We start from the raw sequence: 21,048 nt of genomic DNA, 5'->3' as shown, positions 1-21,048 counted from the left end.
GACTGAAGATATTTATAGAATCCCTTTAATATGCTACCTTTGAAATTTTGTAAACTCACATAAGTGCTTAAATGTATTTTTTATTGGATTAAATAATATTTTAAGGTTCAAAATAGCTTCCTGCTCCAATCTCATCTCTGAAAAGATTTGATAATTTAAAAGTACCTAATATCATGGGGGATAAATTTCCTCTTCAAAATAAAACAAATTTTTAAAATAATTTTTTACCAAACCTAACTTTTAGCAGCAATGATTAAATAAAATGTAAAAAAATTATCTAACAATAAATTACAAGAGCCCAAGAGAAAAGAATATCTATGCCTACTGCCTCTTTTGTTTAGAATATAATTTATCTAGAATTTGGCTTGTACATTGTAAAATCAGCTATACTAAAACTATTAAAATGTAACAGTACATTTTCTGTTAATTTCTGTGGCCTTAGAAGAGCTCTTATCATGGGGAAAAAATTCCTTCACAGGTAATAGATACAATGAGTGATTTGGGGAAAAAGTGACTAAAAATTAGTCTTTATTAGTATTCAAAATCATGACTGAAATGAAGTACAGATAGCCTTAAACCCTTAAACAAGTTCCAAGTCCATGAAATGGCATGTCAGGATTTCCCCTTACTTTTTGTCTTCTTTTCTGCAAGCAATGTACTAGCAGAGTCCTCCTGAATATTCATCTTCCTCTTCATCAGCAGCTGTGGCAGTGACACCATCAGGCTTGGCCTGTGGTGTCGCAGGTGATTTCTTCTTGACTCCCCCTCCTGGGACCATCAAACTCAGGCCCAGCTTAGCATACTGTCAATGACAAAACATGTTCTTAAAAGCTGGGTAACTGGAATCCTGATATGTGTTAGTTAGCTGTAAGACAGAGCATGGCTGTCCACCTTCATGAACACCAAAACCACAATTTGGACGGGAAAACAAAACAAGACAGTACTCTGTTGTCAGATGCCTCATGCCCATGACAAGACAGGTACATAACCAGGAAAAATATTAATTACAATATTATCTTCATTAAAATTTTAAAATATATACACAAATTTGCAAAAACCTATGTAAGAAGTCATCTAGAAAAAAATTGATTTCTCTACATACACCATTATAAAACAAATAAAAGTCTTACACTGATATGATACTATGACAATATTCTAAAGTCCTAAGACTAAAAACATGAATCTTCAGAAAAAGAGAAATGAGAAAAAATAGACACTTGTGGTCATGGCTGACTTTATGTGTAAGGCATCACGTGAGGCTACTTCTTACACACTAGGTATTCTTCACAACAATCCGGCAAGACAGGTACTAGTAGTTGCATTTTTACATGAGTTAACTGAGACTCAGAGAGAATTAATAACCTGCATCACACAGCTAGTCTTATTTCCACAGGTCTAACGAATTACAAAGGCCACTACACAGTGGGCTCTTTCAGATAGTAAACCTAGAAGAAACTTAATAAACTCAACAACTTATAGAGGACAAGATGGAAGGAGAAGCTGAGAAATGAGGTTGAATTGTAAAATTGCATGCAGAGTTAGATGGGTGCCTTCCAAATTATCTAAATCTATGGTGAAATTAAATGCAGGTGGTCAGTTTCTTTACAAGTAGTAGAAGAAGAAGAAAATGAGGTAGGAAATCTCCCATGTACATGGGAGAAAAAAATAATTGCACTAGAAGCCTCTTCTTTTCAAGAAGAAAGAAAGGTATCCAAACAGGCTCACTTACATCATTGTCCATGTACTTGAAAAGTGGCGAGTTGCAGACATCTGACACTTGATCTTGGTCTTGCTGGTCATAACCTTCAAGAAGCTGTTCAAGTGCAGCACAGTCCTCACTGCCACTGAACCCTGGTATACTACAGTAAGCACAAATCACACTGCTTCACCTGTTCCTTAAAAGAGAACATCTCAGCCAGGGATGACTCTGCCCCTGGCTGACACGTGACAATGCTTGCAGACATCTTAGTTGTTACAAGTGAGAGGGTACTACTGGCATCTAGTGGACAGAGACCAGGGTACTAAGCATCACCCAATGCCCAGGACAACCCCATAATAAAGAATTATCCAGTCCAAAAACGTAAACAACATGGAGATTAAGACTGATCATTTCAAACCCTCCTAACAACAACAACAACAACAAAAATCCCTTCTCTTAATCTTCCTACAACAATCTGAGAACTTGTTTTTCTTTTTTCTTACTCTTTTTTTCTTAGAAGACAAATAAAACAAAATGACTAAAGTCATTCACTTCCATGAAGGTCCCCAAGAGAAACACAGGGAAAGAAAAAGCTTGTAAAACTCCTACTGTGAAAGCTAAAATGGTAGTCAAGTGCTCCTAGCTCTATGAAAATTTATCAAAAAAAAAAAAGTTTCATGGCCAGGAACATTCATCCAAGAAGCAATCTTGGTTACAGAAACAGAAATGTCGACACTACAAGTCAAGAGGGACCAGACAGCGTCTTACCTGTAGCTCTCCCGGACACATCTTTCTGCAGCCACGTAGTCATTTCTGTGTAGGTGAACTAAGACTTGAGCAATTGTTTTCTACAATAAGAGGGGATCATGGTCAAACGTTTATCTATTAAATAAAGTCAATATTCTGGCAGTATTAAAAACACTCGAATTTAACTTTTAGAGTCTTGGTTTGCATTTAGAAAGATTTTCACATTTTGTAATAGCTTCCACAGGGGGCCTTAGGGAAATAACCTAGAACAGTACTTCTTAAACTACCACGTCCCAGGATTTGGTCACCACGAAGACTCTGAGTAGGCCTGAGGCGAGCCTGGGATTAGACCAGCTCTAACAAGCTCCCAGGTGGTACTGTTACGGCTGCTCCAAGGACCACACTTTGAAACCACAAGACTGAAAACACAACCATCATGTTTTGAAGATCATTTATTTCAAATATCTACCTAGATTTAATCTTGAAAAGGGAATAAAAATGAGGAACCCATAACTTCATAATTACACTTTGAAATTCTTAAAAAGATACTAAGAAAAAGATGTATGAAAGAAAACTTCAGATAACAGAAAGAATGACAGTTAACAGGGAAAACAGTTATAAGATCAAGGCAATAATTTAATCTTAATGGCAAAATAGCTCTTCAAAGTATTTTTCATTTTTAAAAATTTTTATTCTTTAGATAACTTTTGCTGATCTATCTTCGAGATCAATGAATCTTCCATCTGTCATCTCCATTATGAGATTAAGTCCTCCATATTTTTATTCCAGATAATGTATTTTCCAGTCTTAAAATTCCCATTTAGCTTACTTTTATAGTTCCTATAAATATAAATGATTTCTATAAAAAAACAATACTCTTTTCTATTCATTTCTATTGTGTTTACCTTTACCTCATGGAGCATTTATAATAGCTGCTTCTAAGTCTCCATGTGATAATGCCAATATCTGGGTCGTTCCAGGGTTGGTAATAGTTGTTTTCCTCCCAAAAACTGGTCCTGTTTTCCTGCTTCCTGCAAGTTGAGTATTGTACTGGCAATGTTCTGTTACACAACCTTTGCTATAATTCTCAGGAGTAAGGATGTTTTCAGCAGGCAATCTCCCCAGTTAGGTTCAGACTGCATGCAGCACTTCACTTTTGATGAGCAGTAGTCCTGATCTGAGTTCAAATTCTTTGCTGTGTGGCTTACTTGGGCTCATCCCAAGTAAGAGCCCTTTGGGAAGCAGTGTGAGATGTGGTCAGCAGTTTAATTCTTGAGTTCTCAAAGTTTTGCACTCCTACTTTGGGCCTGTCCCACATATGCCTAGCTGAAGAGTAAACCCAAGACTTCTGTGGGCCACACGCACACACTAAGGAGACTCCCTTTTCCAGTTCTCTCCTTTCTGAGATTTCTCCTTGCTTTCTACCTCATCTTCTGCATTCTTCTGGTTAGAGAGTCTGCAGAGTTAAATTCCTGCAGAGTTTTACCTGCCTGAGCCACCATCACAGCTATAGCTCCATGCCCAGGGCTCAACCTCAGAGCAAAGCCAAGGGAGAAAAATTAAAAAAAAAAAGTGAGAACTTTTTTCCCCAGTTAGGGTTAGAAAGACGGGGTTTCCTTTGGAGTTTTCACTGCTGAAGCTTCTGCTGCCCAACTACAAAACTAAGGCTTCTCTCAGGACAGTGCCGCAGGAAGTCACAGGAGAAAACTCAGAACTCACTCCCATGTCGGTTGTTTCTTCGAGTTTGCTCCCCTCTTCAATCTGTCTGCTTTTATTTACTTTTCAGAGTCCGGGGGAAAGTGCTTTCTGTATTTTTCTGGTAGTTTAATTGTAATTAGGAAAAGAGACAGGCTGCAGTGTGCTTACTCTATCTTGGTCAGGAACAGTGGCCCATAAAGTATTTTACAAAACCATATAAATATCCACAGAATCCTATCTCAGGTACTTATTTATACCAATATGAAAAATTATTTAATGCAAAGCCAAAAATGATCACTTTCAAAGAATACCTTATAACAAGTTGGATAATTCTCAATTTCCTTATAAATATTTTTTTCTTTCTGAATAGAAAGTGCCGCCTCATCAAACCTAAAAACAAAACAAAGAAATGTAAAACAAGGCAAGTCTAAAGGATCTATAGCAGAGGTCCTTGTGTAATGTGCTTGTTATTACAGATTTTAGAGAAACAAGGAGACAAGTCTTGTTAGAAACTCTCCATGACCCACGTTTCCATGAGTTCTGCTTGTCTCTTAAATGTCTGACTCCCCCTTTTAGACAGCAAGTCAATAGACAAAGCAAAAGAACTTGAAGATTAGTTAGTTCAAGTAAAGGATTTTAAGTCTGGTAAGGATTGACCATTCCTGTGCATCCATCCAACAAATTACTTTGTGAAATGACTAGACACTCCTTAATTTCATCACACAGATTTCTTTCCTTCTGACCTGAACACATCCAGACGCCCCCTCCCTACCCCCTGACTTATTCTCAACACCATGTACTCCCCTGCTGCCCTAGTGAATCCTAGCAAGTTTTGTGGCACCTAGGAGGGCAGCATGGCGGGGAAGCAAGTTGGAGACCTAAACAAAACCCTTCCTGCACCTTTGATCTTCAACATTCACCTTTTGCATCTACTCACAGTCATTTTCCTTTTCTTCCGTTCCACCGGATGGCAGAATGAAGATGAAAGAGAGGAAAGGGATCGCCAAAAAACGTCCCCCCAACCCTCAAAGTCCTTACTCCTTTCCTGCTCTCCCAGCCCTAACCCGCTCTCTCCATCAAACATTCATCAGATCCTCCTCTCTCTGTGAAGATGTGGCATACGCTGAATTCCTAGACTCCCTGAGTAGCACCTAATTCGGGACTGGATGACAACATGTGCAATCTTCAGTCATTTCTCTCAGCCTAAGACTCTGAATTCATGAGAGCAACTACCAGTGGCTTGGTATTGAGGATTCACACAACCCAAGAGCCAAAAAGGGCAAGAGGCTGCTCTGTTAGGTACCACAGAGGGAGAGAATTAGTGTTGCAATTCAAAATAAAAATTGAATTTTTATGAAATGCATGCTGGCAACTTAGTGCCTCATAAAATAACACTCAGAAATGCATAAAATAACACTGGAGAAATGCATTCTGAATTTGCAAAGATCAACTTGATACATTTTTGGAACAAAGTCAACTTGAAAGCTGAGTGTAGCAGCAGAATTCTAAGATTCTCACCCCCATATATATCCCCTCTATAATCTGCCTTTGAGTGTTGCTATGACCTCTGAATATGATGGGGCATCACTCCTGTGTTGAGGATACTAATCAGCTGACTGCATGGGCCTGACTTTAAAAAGTGAGGCCTTGAAGGACTGGGTCCTTCCTGAAGTCAGAGACTGGAAATGGAAAAGATGAGCTCCTGATGCATCGAATTAGCAGCAAACTGCCATGCTGTGAACCACGTATGGGGGCACACGCCCAGGAACTGAAGGCAGACTCTAGAGCTGAGAGGAGTCGCCGACTAATAGGCAACAAGAAAACAGGGATCTCTGTCACACAGCTGCAAAGAAATCTCTGTCTCCTGGTTGCCAACAATCAACGAGTCTGGAAAAAGACCCAAGTCTCAGGTGAGATCACAAGCCCATCCACACCTAGATTTCAGCCTGGTGAGACCCTGAGCAGAGGACCCAGCTACACTGTGTGCAGACTTCTGACCTAAACTGTGAGGTAATCAGTGAGTATTGTTTTAAGCTGCTAAGTCTGTGGTAATTTCTTATGTAGAAATAAAAAATTAATGCAAGGAGGGAGGATTACAGGTATTTATGACATCTGTAATTATAACCATGACCCTATCACAGATCCTGTTTTATAAAAATAAATTATATCTAAATATTCCACGTCCATAATGTCCAGATTATATCATTCTAACAAGAATCTCTGTTTTTCAAGATTTTCATATATTTAACTATAAATGGTGAATTATTCACACATTAATATTTCCTTGGCATAGTAATACCATTTCCATGTGCCGATACTGATCTAACAAATTCAGCTTAACTCTTTCAGTAGTCAAAGAAGTTGATCAACTTTGCTAAAAGCCCATGGAGCTGGCATATAGAGTCATCTGTTTTCAAATGTATCCAGGAAATTATTCATTACGTATTATAATAAAACACAGATGACTTCAACTTTCCCATCAGGCAATATTTAAAATATTTCTAATAAAATAACATGAATATGGTTTTGCTGAAGATAGAATAAATTATTTTTATCTTCTGTAATTCAAAAGGAGTTAAACCAATAAAACAAGGTGTAAACTTCACAGAAAAATTATGTGCATATGGCAGGAAATTGTCATACAATCCCATTAACCCCAAAGCTTTTAACGGACACCCTCCTCACCATGACTCAAACTCTTCCTCTGACCGCAACTATTTCCTAAACTCCAGAATATACTTTTAACTACTTACAAAAATTTTTGTTTGTCATATTCCCAGCTAAATTTATTACCATCACTTGTAAGCTTGTTTCTATAAATTCTTTATCTCAGCTATCCGTGGCGCCATGGCCAGGACAGTTGTGAAAGACAGAAATGCAGTGATTCCCCTCAATAACACATCCCTCTCAGAACACATGCATGCCCAGCCCTCCCTGTGTTTAGGATCTAGTGACTGTCTCAGCCGTTGGGAGAAGGAAGTCCTTTTCTTTGCTAAGTGAGTCTCACATGTGGGATTTGGGTTCACTGAAAGGAACACACACCATGTGTGCTCTGCTCTCCTGCCTCAGACCTTTTCCGAAAGACACAAAGATGTAAGCCTTTGGTCATGCTGAATTTGCTGGAAAAGCTTTTTCTAGGAGGGAACAAGGTTACTGGTCTTGGACTGACTTTAAGGCTATCCCAGAAGCTATCTAAATGAAATTCTGAATCACTGCTGAATAATGACTCTCTAGAACTGAAGGAAAATCAAGAGACAAGTATCCTTTTAGATTAACTTTGCTATAATAATACATAAACTAAGGTATTGTTTAGTTAGTACTAAACCTTACATCTCACACTAATGTAAAAATGTAAGGGTGTTAGCTAAATATAACAAGGATAAAATTTTAGATTTGATGCCACACACTCAATTAGTAGACATTACTTGTATAAAGTATAAAATTACCACCTTAGTTCTTTTAAGCAATTGATGAAACTAGATTATAATCTAAGTATAAGGTTAATATGTTCAAATATTGTATAAATTGCCTCAATTATCTTTCTATTAGTATAACCTCTCCATGTATTTCTTACCCTGCACTAATTAAGTTCCTGATAGAAATATCATAGCAGTAGACTTCTTTCATACCACAGGTATTCAGGGACACTTTTCAAAATATCAAATTCTTTCATATTCCTGAATAAATCTAAGTCAATATTTACACTGTTATACAATTTAAAAATATATGTCCTTAAAATTAATTTTTCTTCAAACACTGCAGAAAGCATCATTTTAAAATAATTTTTTTACTAAAACAAAAAAAAACAATAAAGCAAAATCATGAAGTGAAAGAAAGACCTAACTGGTTGCCCTATTTATAAATGTCCCCTTTCTAGCACATCCATGCAACATTCTCACTTCTGCTGCTCATTCAATGTGCACTCTCCCCTCCACTCATGCTGTCAAGAAAACTCAGTAATTGTTTTAGAACAATGGTTTTCATGACATGTGTCAAAACCAACTGATAATGTTTTCAGAAGGAAGGCTGCTACCACCCAAAGCTCTAAAGTAACACGTGCAGGCAGCTGGAAAATATTCCTCAACTGACCTCCTGGGAGAGATCCTGGCCACTCTCTCACCTTTGCTACTCCCCCTACAACACAGCTTTGGGTAATCTACAGCCTGGGAAACAAAGAAAAAGATATGGAAACCAAATACTTTAGGGCAGCTGAAGCACCGCGAACTCTCACACAAGGTTGTCCTTACCTTTGGTCCTATCTGCAACTTCACTTCTTCCACTTTCCATGGGGTCCTACAGAAAGGGGCCTAGCACTCTACAAAGGCACTGGGGGCCTTAATGGAAGACTACTAGGAGATGGAAGTGGGTGAGAAAAGGAAGCAGAGTATCCAGAACTTGTCTGCTGTCTGCCCTGTAATGACACTATTCCCTGTCAAGGACACCATTCCCTGTCAAGGACACCATTACTTGTCTCTACAAGGGACCCCTGTTCACAAGAGTCAGAATCTAGGTAATACCTTACAGATCAGCTATTCTGCAACAGCCTGGGAGCCATCTCTAGAAACAGCTTTAATTCTTTAACAAAAACTGGCAGATACTAAACTGAACTACCTAAAAGTTGGGAATTGTCAGAGTTGGCATTTCAGTTGTTCTGATTTCTGAGACGCAATGAGTAATAAAATGAATAAAGGTAATAACACAGCACTGATTTATAAATTAAATTTTGCTTAATGCTTTAATATACAAGTCCTAATTTAAAAACAAAATAAAATGTTTATTCCATTTAGACCAACAAAAAAACTAATCAGTGAAAGAAGATGCTATAAAGTACATCTTTAAAAGAGAATGTTTAATAGTTAATTCTAGATTAACTTATTCGCATTACTCTAAATCTGTTGGAATTGTATTTCAGAATCTGCAGTCATCATGACAATAAAAGTTAATTCAGTCTCAGAAAGGAATCAATAGATTCATTAGTCATTTCTATTTTGATTCCTTGTTTTATTAAATATATCTTGAGTCTCTTCTGTCACTGAAAAGCTTTGGACAAATTTCAATTAAGATATCTATCTCCAGACTCACAATCCTTAAAGGTGTTTTATCTTAAATATTATTACATGAAAACTTGACAAAATTTTATTAATGATAGAAATTGTTTATTAAGAGTACACTGAGGTTGAGTAAAACAAAAAAAGGAAAGTTCAATAAAATTCTAGCTTTCTGGGGTTCAACTATTTGCGCCTTAGATCACACATTTAAAGGATAAAAGTAAGTATCTTATTTAATGACACTATTTGGTTATCAAGAACCCATAGGTGAGCATTTAGGGCATCTTTGTCATTTACCCCAACATTTGCATTGTTCTTTAAGAAAGACATTATAATCTAACTAAATAACAGATCAAGAAAACTGTTCTTGCTCACGCTGCTGAGGCATGTCTCAACCAATGCATGACAAATTTTGGCATTATGCTTTAGAAAAACAGATCTTTTAATATTTAGCTCAAAGTGTCCACTGTCTAGTAGCTGTCAGTTTTCAACTGGGTGTCCTGGTGTGTCTATTGCTCACATCGAAAAGATTAACAAGTTTCCCCTCCAATGACTTACTAGTTGCACACAGGAATAGAGTTTTGGAAGATGTACCTGCGTCCTCGAACCAGCAGTCTGGAGGCTTTTCCTAGTAATTCAACTGCCTGTCGTAAGCGTTCCTCATTCTAAAGGAATCAAAGAAAAAGAAATGTTGGCTGCATTAATGTCAAAATCTTTTCATCCCTCAACACTCTATAAATAAGTAATGGCATTGAATCGGGAGCGGGGGGAGGGACATCAAAGCTGCTAGTCCATTTCACTACTCTCTAATAGAAAAAGAAAAGAGTTCAGTTGTGAGCATGAAACATTTTTAAAGTACCCACTGGATTTCTCTTGTTCTATATATTATGAATTTAAACAAAGTAATTAAAAAAATAAATTCAAACTTACTTCAAATACATTAGCTGTCTGTTGATACAACTGTACAGCCTTTTCTGGATCTACGTTTTCTATAAGCCTGAATTAGACAGGAAAATTGAAGTTAGTGAGAGACAGAAAACTTGTTTTTTCAAAGGACTTTATTAAAACATCTATGCAGAGACTGACGCCTCTAAGAGTAGTTCCACACACTCACTTTCCAGCTCGCTCCAATGCCATGGCCGCTGTGTCAGGGGTACCATTTTCTAGATACATCATGCTGGCTTTCTCAATCAGTTGAACAGCCTCTGGTAGTCTCTGCATCTCCTTTGGGCAAAGGATATAGCACAGATCAGAAAATGCATCAATTTAAGAAATACAGGGCAGGGCTCGGTCACTCAGCCTGTAATCCCAGCACTTTGGGAGGCTGAGGCGAGTGGATTGCCTGAGCCCGCGGATTTGAGACCAGCCTGGGCAACTTGGAGAGACCTCATCTCTGCAATAAGTCGAAAATTAGTCGGGCATGGTAGTGTGTGCCTATAGTTCCAGTTACTTGGAACGCTTAGGTGGAAAGATCACCAGAGCCCAGCAGGTCGAAGCTGGAGTGGCCGTGAGTGTGCCACCGCACTCCAGCCTGGGCGACAGAATGAGACTTCGACTCAAAAAAGAAAAAAGAAAGAAATACAGAGTTAGCAATCTGAAATGCAATTATATCATCCCTAATTATGAAAATAAATGATTCAAAACATTTTATAAAAATGAATATTTTGAAAAAGAAAGGCTTTCACATGATTACTCTCCCAGTCAAGCTTCATTTAACCAAACCAAAAATGTACCAGATAATTTCTACACCAAATTCAGCACCACTTCACAGGCATTCAGACAAACTATACAAATAGTAGAAACCCCAAACCTTGCTCTTTACTGTTTTCTAAGCATTTGCAATTCTTTAAACATTTACTGAGTCCCTAACACATATGAGGCCTATGCCAAACATCACGAACTGGTAGCTCAAGGGCTGTAGCTCATTTCCAAGTGAGTTTTGCTTGAACCACAGTATTTTTCAGATACTTTCACAAAAAATTCTGTTTTATGGCTTCCTTTAAAAAAAACAAATGAAAAGCTATAGCAACAGCAGGTCTGCATTCCCACGTGACAAAAATAAGCTGGGGCTGAGCACCAGCTATCCCTGTTAGCTGAGACATGCCACCTCCTGAAACTGACTGCCTTTCTCCCAAGCCCGGCTCCCACCTGCCCTACACAGCCACAGCTGCCTTGTTCATTTCAGCTATTCCCCTATACCCTGAGTTTGCCACCTTGTTCTATGCCTGGGTGTAATCAACAGAATAAATTCCGTGTCTTCCTATTAATCTCTAAGTCTCAGGATCCTGTAGAACTAATATCTCCAACAAATAAGAAATGTTAAAAAATAAACTAAAACCAAATTTTTAAGAATCATTTAAAAGCTAGTTAAAAAGTTTACAGAACTTATTTATTTAGGATTGACTTGTATCTTAAAGCAGGCTCCACCACTGACAACTCATGGGTTGTTTTCAATCTGTCTAGTTCCTCACTAAGCTGACAAATTCATTAGGGTATCTCTAACAAAATTTCTGGTCTCATTTTCACCAACTCCGAAACATAAAATAGACTAAAGATACCATATGAAATAAACTTGCTGTCATTCACTCAAATGAGATCATATGTTAATATAGCCCCAAAGCTCACCGAAAAAAATAAAAACAAAGGCCAAAGAGAGAATCCAAGCCTAAGCATGTGCTGAAGGATAAACAGGGGCGGTAAACCTAACAAAAGTTATTTCCTTCCCTTAGTTCTGTGAATCATTCTGACTTTTACACAAATACAGTTGGTCCTTGAACAACACAGGTTTGAACCATAGGGTCCACTTAAATGCAGATTTTCTTCCCCTCTGCCACTGGAGACAGCAAAACCAAGCCCTTCTCTTCCTCCTCTTCAGCCAATGCAAGGAGAAGATGATGACAAAGGTGAAGACCTTCACAATGATCTACTTCCCCTAAATGAATAGTAAATACATTTTCTTTTCCTTATAACCTTCTTAGTAACATTTTATTTTCCCTAGTTTATTTTACTATAAGACTACAATATATAATACATATTACACACAACACACGTGTTAACCTACTTCATGTTACTGGTAAGGCTTCCAGTCAACAGTAAAGTTTTGGGGAAGTCAGAAGTTATATGCAGCTTTTCGAGCATATGAGCAGGGGTTAACACCCCAAGCTTTACATTTTTCAAGAGCAACTGTATTTCTTCCCTTAATTCACCTATCCACTAATTAAATGTACACTGAGCATCAACAACATAGAAGCATGTGGGAAGATAAAAAGAAATAACACAGGGTCTATCCTTCATGTCTTTCACCTAGTAGATAAGAGGTACACAGCACTAACTACAGCAGAAGGCAGGAAGAAATGAGTGCCACCTGAGTCATGTTTAAAATATAACAACTGCAGCACCCTGCTTTTGTATCACGTCAAGTGAGCCTGTGACTAACAGAGGTTTAACCATAGATCTGATACTTCTCCACAGACAGTGATAAGCTGCCTACTTAAAAGTCATACCATCCACTATAAATACGTCCATTTTCAATGGCTTATGTGCCTGTGGAACAAACAGAATATGAAATTCAACAGCCTAAACACATTAGAACCAGAGGTTAATCCAACAAGTCCCCATGGCTTCCCTTGTGCCTCCATCTACAAACTGTCATTTCCTAAGTCTTGCTGGAAAATAAATGCAAAGATCTGTATGACAAAATCTTAGCCCACAGAATTAACTGTGGACCATATAGCTCGGAACTCCTAATGCTGCCTAGGACTATCAAAAAGCATTTAATTTGAATACAAGACCATGCCAGAAAACACTTGCCTTCATCTGTTTCCCTAGCCATTAAGTTTATTTTTTCTTCATTCAATGTAGTGTCTTTCCAACCCTCAAAATAAACAGATATCTGAGCAACAGAAATAATGCCTGATTAATAACTTCAGTTGAAGACTCAAGTCTTATCACAGCTGCTGGAGTATAAACTGAGGGTGTAAGAATTATAGTATTCTAGCATTGCTGTACAAAGACAGTATATCCTAACAATAGGCACAAGGTATAAAAGAGGAAACTGAGGCAGAAGGCCAGAGAGACGCCTGGCTTCTGTGGCTATAAGAAAAACTCAAGTTGCTAAGGATTTGCTGCTAATATCCTAACTTGCATCACCAAATATCATTCAGTTGCATGTTTGGTCAGAAAAACTTTATTTCAATGTGTGTATAACAGTGTTATCCTTATGATAAGGAAGCACCATAATTTATTTAAACATTTTCTTATCATTAAAAATGTACATGATGGACATTTTTTCAATGAACACCCTTATGATTAAGTCTTTGTTATCTCTTTATTTCTTTGTGACAGATTCAGGGAACTTGAATTCCTAGGTCAAAACCAATGAAAACTTGAGAACTAAGCATGTTGATAGCTATCACCAACATCTTTTAATCTTTCCAATGTTTCTGAAATGTTCCACAATGATCATGCATTCACTGAAAAAAACCTCTGTAAATTCACATTATAAAAGTCACAAAAATTCAAAAGCTTTAATTTACAAAGCCAGTAATAAATAATTCAAAACAGCTTTTATCATATTAGAAAACACATATAAAATTTGGAAGAAAAATACTGTATTTCCATTGCAACCTGACATAAAGTGTCATAAAGTAATATTTTCTGTCTTACCACAACAGGATATTAATTCCTAATCTGTTTTTAAGAAGCAGAAATATGAAAAGTGGCATGGGTACATTAGTCAGAAAATTCCATTCAAAAAGAATCAGTTAAAACAGCAAAAGCTTAAGTCTGTGGTTTTCCTCACTGCCAACTAATATTTATAAAACAAGAAAAAATATCTAATTTTTACAATCCATGAATTTTTTTTAAAAACCTGTAAATTTTTACTACATTAAGATGTCCTTAAGTTCTCAAAAGTAGGGAAACATGCCATAGCATTCTATTTTTAGCAATATATAGCTGTCTTAGTTACGGAGCTTAGAACTTTGCTGTTCCCAGTTCCCGTCAATACATTTTATCTTAAATTTCATTTTTAACACTCCCTATCTAAAGACACAGAATGCACTCTATGGGTCCAATTAGTGTTACTCTGAACAGAAAATCTTAACTTAGCCTCTTTTACCTTGTAGCAAGGAGGCTTTCCAACCTCAGCATAAATTCTACTTTAACACCTTGTAGTTAATTCATTTTACCTACCCAACAGTCGTGACACAACAGTATTACTGACCTTCAACATCATGCCAGCTTGCTCATAAGCTCTGCAAAGAGAACATCATTTCTCTGATGAGATCTTAATGAAAATAAAGGGGAGGAAGAACTTTCTGGTGAGGGAAATAACTTTAATTAAAATTGGTTCATGCACAACATATCACTTTAGCCTTATATTATCACCCAGTATAATTTTTTCTTTTTATTTTCATGGGCAATAATGCCTTAGGAATATCAGACATTTTAGTTGAAGGAATTTTGTTTTGCAGATGCAAAATTAAGTAAGGCTCAGAAAGGTTAAATTGCTTTCCATTAGAAAAACTTAAATCTAAGTTTTTTTAAAAATAAATACTATCCACAAAAAATAAAAAAGCTCCTGCTTCTCTTCCACAGTCACTATTAACAAGAAAGAGGGAAAAGAGAGATTCTAACTTGTTTTTCATAGGCCACTAAGCAAAATGGTCCAGAAAATAATGTAGAATTTAATGTAAACATGGTATATCTTATAGTTAGAAGTGACTTAGTTTTTAAGGTTCAGGTTAAAATGGTAGCAAATGAAAATGATTATTTATTTAAATCAATATAAAATAATTCATTCTTTATGAATATATAACTTGGGAAAAATTTACTGACCTACAGAAAAACAGCAACATTTAAAATATACTCTGTAAATATATGAAAACATGGAGAATATCTACTTACTTGGCAGCATGAAAAAGACTGAATGATGTAACAAAGTCAAAATTAAGGAAAAAAAAAAAGGAACAGTAGTTTTTAGAGATCCACTATTTAAAAGACAGTTAACTAAATCACTGACACAGTTGGTTCTGAAAGACAAATCCTACAAATAGGTAAAGAAGAAATAATTCAGTGCCTGTTGTTATCTCTTAAAACTACAAAATTCACAAAAACACTGACAAAGCATCACACAGATTTCAAACTATTTCTATTTTGCATTAAGTTGAAGATTTTTACTACAATGCAAAGTTATTATGACTACAATTTGCAAGTAAGATAAACTTATTTTTAACCAGTAAGTTTCAAAACAGCTCAGGAAATGTATTGTTTTAAACTACATATAAATCTTATTTCAAATACATAAGAAAGACTGCATTGTTTAAAAGTTGACACAGCACTTTAAACATTTTCAATAACTGTGCTGCTACTACATACTTCAGCAAGTTATCTATAGATTTTCCTGGCTTCACCTCATGCAAATCCATCATCAAGGAAAACCACAAACAACAGAGAATAAATTCTCAAATGTAGCTCTGCAAACTAGTGTGGACCTTAATGTCAAATGTCACTAGATATGGTCCTTCAGAGTTCAAAAATGCAGAATTTTTCTAATCACTTTCTAATTTAAAAGTATTTCACTTCATGGGTAGGAAATGCATAACAAGAGAAAATAAATAAAATAAAATAAAAATAAATTTAAAAAACAAGAGAAAATAAACTGTCAAAATTATTTAATTTCTTTTTAAAGGTTGAAAAAGATACGCCCTATTATTTTCATGGGCAACAGCTTCCCTCAGGCAGGCATCTTTTGCTTGCTCAAACTGTTTGGCATTTTTAAAAGCAACAGCTGAAACAGAAAAAAAATAGACTTTCTATTTTCATCATTTAAAACCTCAAATGAATCATTACTGAAATCCACATTTTATATGAAGTATTACAACACATACTTATTTCAATCAAATACTTAGGAAGTTTCATAAAACTATAAAATATGACTTTTTTCTAAAGCAATTTCCTTCCCCTTTACTGATTATCAAAAATTCATGGGTATTTTCAAAAGTTTTCATTTTTAATTTGTTGGATTATTGGCAACAAATCAGTGCTACTTCCAATCAAAATCAAGAAGTCTTTCTAACACCAACACATCCAAGTACTCCCAAAGACAGACAGGTTCTTTAGTCACAAAAGATAGCACCTTATTTCACCAGTTTTACATGTAACAATAATAAAAACAGTGCTTTAATTATAGCTCGTTAAATTATTTAGGAACTAACGACCAATAAACACATTGAACAGTCGTATAATAAACCTTCCCTTTTGGCACAATGTTTATTTTTTTTTAATTTTTTTAATTTTTATTTTAAAGATGCAGGGTGAAATTCAGAGTTAGGTATAGAAACGGTCATTGTACAGGTAAAGTTTGGCCCTCACTTTGGTTCCCACTTCATCTGGTGGCACAATCTTTAAATAAATGTCTAACAATTAATTTTTTTAAAAAAGCTTTTATACTGTTTAGGAGTCTATGAAAAAGATATTTCGCTCTTCAAGGAGCTAAAGTATATTGCCAGCTGTTTTAAAGACGCAATAATTAAAGCAAAACAATTCAGAGTGGCTTTAAAATATGGTCTTGTATATTTTGGAAAACTTACCAAGGGCTGCTTACAAAAAAGTAAAAAATCATAGTGCTCTAAAAAAAGTGTAATTTTTTTAAAACACTCTTAAAATTATCTTTAATAATAAAATGTTGAAAACAAACAAGACACTGAAACTATCCTCCCCACTTTTTCATATTCTGTTAAAAAAAATTTTTTTCTACTGATTAATATATTTTACATAAACCCATAAAGAAAATAAACAAAGGATGCATTAATGAGAAAATCTGATCTAGAGTATTTTTGAATGTAGCTCATGGTTTCAGAAGTATATAAACAAATCTGTGTCAAATTTCCCTCACAGAGGAAGCTTGCAAAATTTGTATCCTCCTGTTACAAAAACATCCTTGTATAAAGTTTCTACAAAATCCACACACAGGTTGAACTTTTAATAATTTTATTCTAAATATGAAAATAAACTATAAATGTGCATAACGCAAGAGAGAGAATTTACTCAGCTATGTACCCCCAACCCCACCCCATCTCTGCTGTCATGAACGACAGGTACCAGGATCTCTGACTCAGCCTTCAACACATCTGAAAATAACAAGTGGGAAAAAAATGCAAGGGCTTGGGCAGGTATATTGTTTTGTTTGTCTTGTTTTTAACTATTAAAGCCTTACAGAACACGTAAGAGTAAGTATCATGCTGAGATGAAGTTATCAGACTATTTTAAGATTATACACTGAAGCAAGAGGACAACAGTCACAAGTACCTGCTTTTCCATATTCAGATGCGGCGCTGTCATAATCTGGCTTCCATTTTAAAAAACCAGTTTTCAGGCTAGAATGAAAGGAAGACACATGTAACAGAAATTACCAACCGCATTTATAAGTCAGATCCTGCTTGTAATGACCTTGTAGGCCATCTTTTTTAAAAAGGAAGAAGCTGTCAAGCACAAACTCTCTCCCACCTCTGTCCAAGTTTATGCATAGCAAACACAGCCTCACCTCTTTCCCACTCACTGTCACAGATGTGGGTTTCCTTCTAGAGGTTTTCACTTCATGGTCCCCACACCAGCAGGATCAGCAGTATTACCTGGGAACTTCATTGTTGACCCCACCCCACACCAACACAACTTCCCAGGTTTGACAAGCCCAAAGGTGCATTAAAGTTTGAGAACCTCTGAAGCACAGTGTTGTTAACAGTCAGATTGGTGAGACTGAAGCTCAGAAGAGGGGCCAGGGACATAAATGGAAGAGTCATGAGGATATGCCACACCAAGAGCACAGATAAGATCCCCTAGGAGATTGCAGAGGCGTGCTAGAAAGGCTCAGGAATAAACACATTCAGTGGAACAACAGAGGCAGAGGCAAAAAAGGGTGAGAGTTAGCCACCACAAACAGGAAAGATAACCAGAAAGAGATACTTTGAAAATGAAGAGGAAACTGTCTTCTGGGATCACTACTGACTTCTCAGATGCCAAATCAAAGGACAATCAATTTTGAATTCGTATCTTGACCTTTCTATAATACTTTATTTTACTTCTTTCTTAATTTAAAATAGTTTCAGGCTTAATTTAAAAGAATTCAGTGCCTGTCAAATTTGAATGTACATAAGAATTGCTAAACACTATCGCAAATCCTAGATTTCAATCCAATTAGTGAAAGCCTGCTTACATGTAACACTATTTCCTTCAAATGAATCAAGGGAGCAACTTAATTGAAAGATGGGGAATCCCTAAAGGCCTTTAGACATACTCTTCATTTTGTGACAGCTGTGTGAACTGTCAAAAAGCCCTAAATCTTAATTAACATTTTTGGTCAATTAAACTTCTACAAGATTCAAATTTGTATAAGCAATTTTTCAAGCTTACAAAGTATTTCATTGCTTAGAGAAATAAAATCTTTAAATTGTAGTGTGTGTGTATTCTAGCCCACAAAATTGAGGAACTATAGAATAAAGCAAAATTCTCATCTCCTACCCCTACCCCAAAACACCCACTACATCCTGTATATGAGCATAATTTTTAAAATCTCACCAAAACTAAAATACTGATACAATAATTCAATTGTCTCAAGCACCATACATGGAAATACCCAGATATTTAAAATACAGCAAATCACCTCCAGTCAACTGAACACCATCAGGTAGGAAGAAAGAAGGCAGTTTAGCTTAGATTTAGTAGTTATACCTGTTACTGCTTCTGATTCTTTTTGTCCAAAAAGTCAATAAGGAAACTGACCTATTTCCATAGAACAAAAGAAAACAGCACAACTACCATCTGCGTGGAGGCTATTAATTTACAAAACAACTTGGCAATACTGAACTACATCATCACCAGAAAACAGAAAAATCAAATCTCTCCTAAGCTTCTGGCCCATTTTTTCCAACACCCACTGAACAACTCTGTCTAGAGGCATTTCAAATGAACATTTGCAGCCTGAACCCAACACCTCCCTGTGCCAGCTCCAGCCACTAATTGTGCCCATTCATCTGTATCCCCAACCTTGGCTGAAGGCCTCTCCCAAGTTAGAAGACTAGGAGGCAAGCCTTCACCTCCATATCCTAGCAGCTCATTAAAGTTTGTCAATGTTATTGACAAATGTCGTCCAATCCTTCTCCTTGTACTGTTACTTGAATCCAGGTCATCACATCCTCTTCCATTAAATCAACAACCTACAGACCTGTCTCAAAACACTCTCATAGGAGTGTCACCTTTCCTGCTCTGTTGTTTTCTTCCATTCTCCCCACTGTGGGGATACTAACTTTGCTTTGTTTCTCCACCGTATCTACTGACTGCTTCTATTCTAGCATCAGATACCTTATTTTTACTCATCTGTTCACTTGTCTTGGCCTCCTGTGAATTCTAAGCTCTTGAGGAGAGGACCACTTTCGGTCACCCCAGTATTCCCAGTGGCTGTCACAGATACACAAGGACAACTTCGTAAATGTTCACTTACTACATATACCACAGTTCTCCCACCCCACAGAGCATTCTCCACATCTGCCACATCTATTCGGCCAGACACAAATCTAACCAGGTACACTAGTGATTCGATGCTTAGAAAAGCTAAGGTTCAAGTCAACCTGAGAAGCTGCCCCTTCACAGTCTGGCAACTCGTCTTTGCTCTAGTTCATCCCCCAGCACTGCAACTACACCCCACAATGTCCCTGAGCACATTTTCAGGCCTGTGGACATACTACATCCTGTGTGCACAGGCTCTCTCTCACACGATTTTCTCTCCATGTAAAAAATGTCCTTATTTTGCAGTCCCTGCTCCAACAGCACTTCTATGAAACCTTCCCAAATTTTCTCAAGCAGAATAAACTTCTCTCTCCGTGTGACCAAAGCACAGTTCAAACAGCTTTCCTGCGGTCCTTACTTACTCCACACCCTATCCTAATTCCACTTTTGGGGTGCGCCCCACTATAAAGCAAGACGGTGCTGGGAACTCCCACCCCGGACGGGGGGAGCCCCAGACCCTCCCACACCACTTGCAAGACAGGGTCACAACAGAAAAGGCCTGAGTCTTTCTACCGTTTGGAAACGGGCTCCGCCACCTTTCGACGGCGTCTCCGTGGGCAAGTCATTGTGAGGCTTCCCTGGGCCTCACTTCCTCTTATGGGAAATGACAGCCTCCACCTGGAAAGTTGTCGTGAAGACCTCAGGTGATGAGATTGGGTACCACAGCGTAGGGTGTGAACTTTTCATCATTGATCACTGCCAGATAAGAATTCATTGGAGCCAGAATTCTGGGGGAAGGAGGGGTGACCAGACGGTGGACTCAGGAGCTTCGGTTCCGTTCCAGCGCTGGCTGGGCCGGAAGGTGGCAGACAAAACCAAAAAGGGGGCTAAGCACGGAGCTGCTCCCAGGGGCAATAAGATGGCAGGGGACACGGCTCACCGAGGCATATCCAGGGTACACCTACGGTCCCCGTCACGACATACGGGTCTCCCCCAGAGCAGGGGTTCTCAATGGGACGGCACTGTCCCCGGGGGGACAATTCCGGGCTGTCACGCGAGGGGGAGGAGGGGAAAGTGCCATCTGGATCGGGCAGGTAGATAGCAGGGATGCCGCTGAAAAGCCTACGAGGTACAGGACGGTCCCCCACCTCCGTCCCCCAAGCACCTGCTCCAGAGGGCCCAAGCCGGGAAGCCCCTTCGGAGGACAAGCAGCGCCACAGCGCCGGAGGCCCCACCGGAGCCCAGACCCGGCGCGCGGGGGACTTCAGGCGGGCGAGACAACTTCGCCTCCCGCGGGGCGGCGGCCGCGGCCCTCGGACCCCGACGCTCGCCGAGGTCCCGACAGCCTCGCGG

The 21,048-nt window shown here is 37.9% G+C and overlaps 1 protein-coding gene across 2 annotated transcripts in view; it reads right to left on the bottom strand.

Annotated features, from left to right (window-relative positions):
• Window positions 1-359: 359 nt before the first annotated feature.
• NAPG (NSF attachment protein gamma) overlaps window positions 360-21,048 on the bottom strand; it is a 21,142-nt gene continuing 453 nt past the window's right edge. The window contains exons 2-12 of one of the 2 annotated variants that reach the window (XM_008071613.1): window positions 17,503-17,570; window positions 15,898-15,982; window positions 15,100-15,117; window positions 14,417-14,447; window positions 10,307-10,416; window positions 10,123-10,189; window positions 9,787-9,857; window positions 4,456-4,534; window positions 2,468-2,547; window positions 1,730-1,859; window positions 362-802 (exon numbers count right to left, since the gene is read on the bottom strand). In XM_008071613.1, the coding sequence (XP_008069804.1) occupies window positions 659-802; window positions 1,730-1,859; window positions 2,468-2,547; window positions 4,456-4,534; window positions 9,787-9,857; window positions 10,123-10,189; window positions 10,307-10,416; window positions 14,417-14,447; window positions 15,100-15,117; window positions 15,898-15,982; window positions 17,503-17,570 (883 nt within the window). In that variant the 3' untranslated portion in view covers window positions 362-658. Of the gene's footprint in view, window positions 803-1,729; window positions 1,860-2,467; window positions 2,548-4,455; window positions 4,535-9,786; window positions 9,858-10,122; window positions 10,190-10,306; window positions 10,417-14,416; window positions 14,448-15,099; window positions 15,118-15,897; window positions 15,983-17,502; window positions 17,571-21,048 lie in introns of both variants that reach the window. The other variant, XM_021719345.1, reaches the window with a different exon arrangement.

This window comes from Carlito syrichta, unplaced genomic scaffold (assembly GCF_000164805.1).
Source record: "Carlito syrichta isolate Samal-C Ts95f unplaced genomic scaffold, Tarsius_syrichta-2.0.1 Scaffold314544, whole genome shotgun sequence".
Classification (NCBI taxonomy): domain Eukaryota; kingdom Metazoa; phylum Chordata; class Mammalia; order Primates; family Tarsiidae; genus Carlito; species Carlito syrichta.
This window is presented reverse-complemented; position numbering and strand designations above follow the sequence as displayed.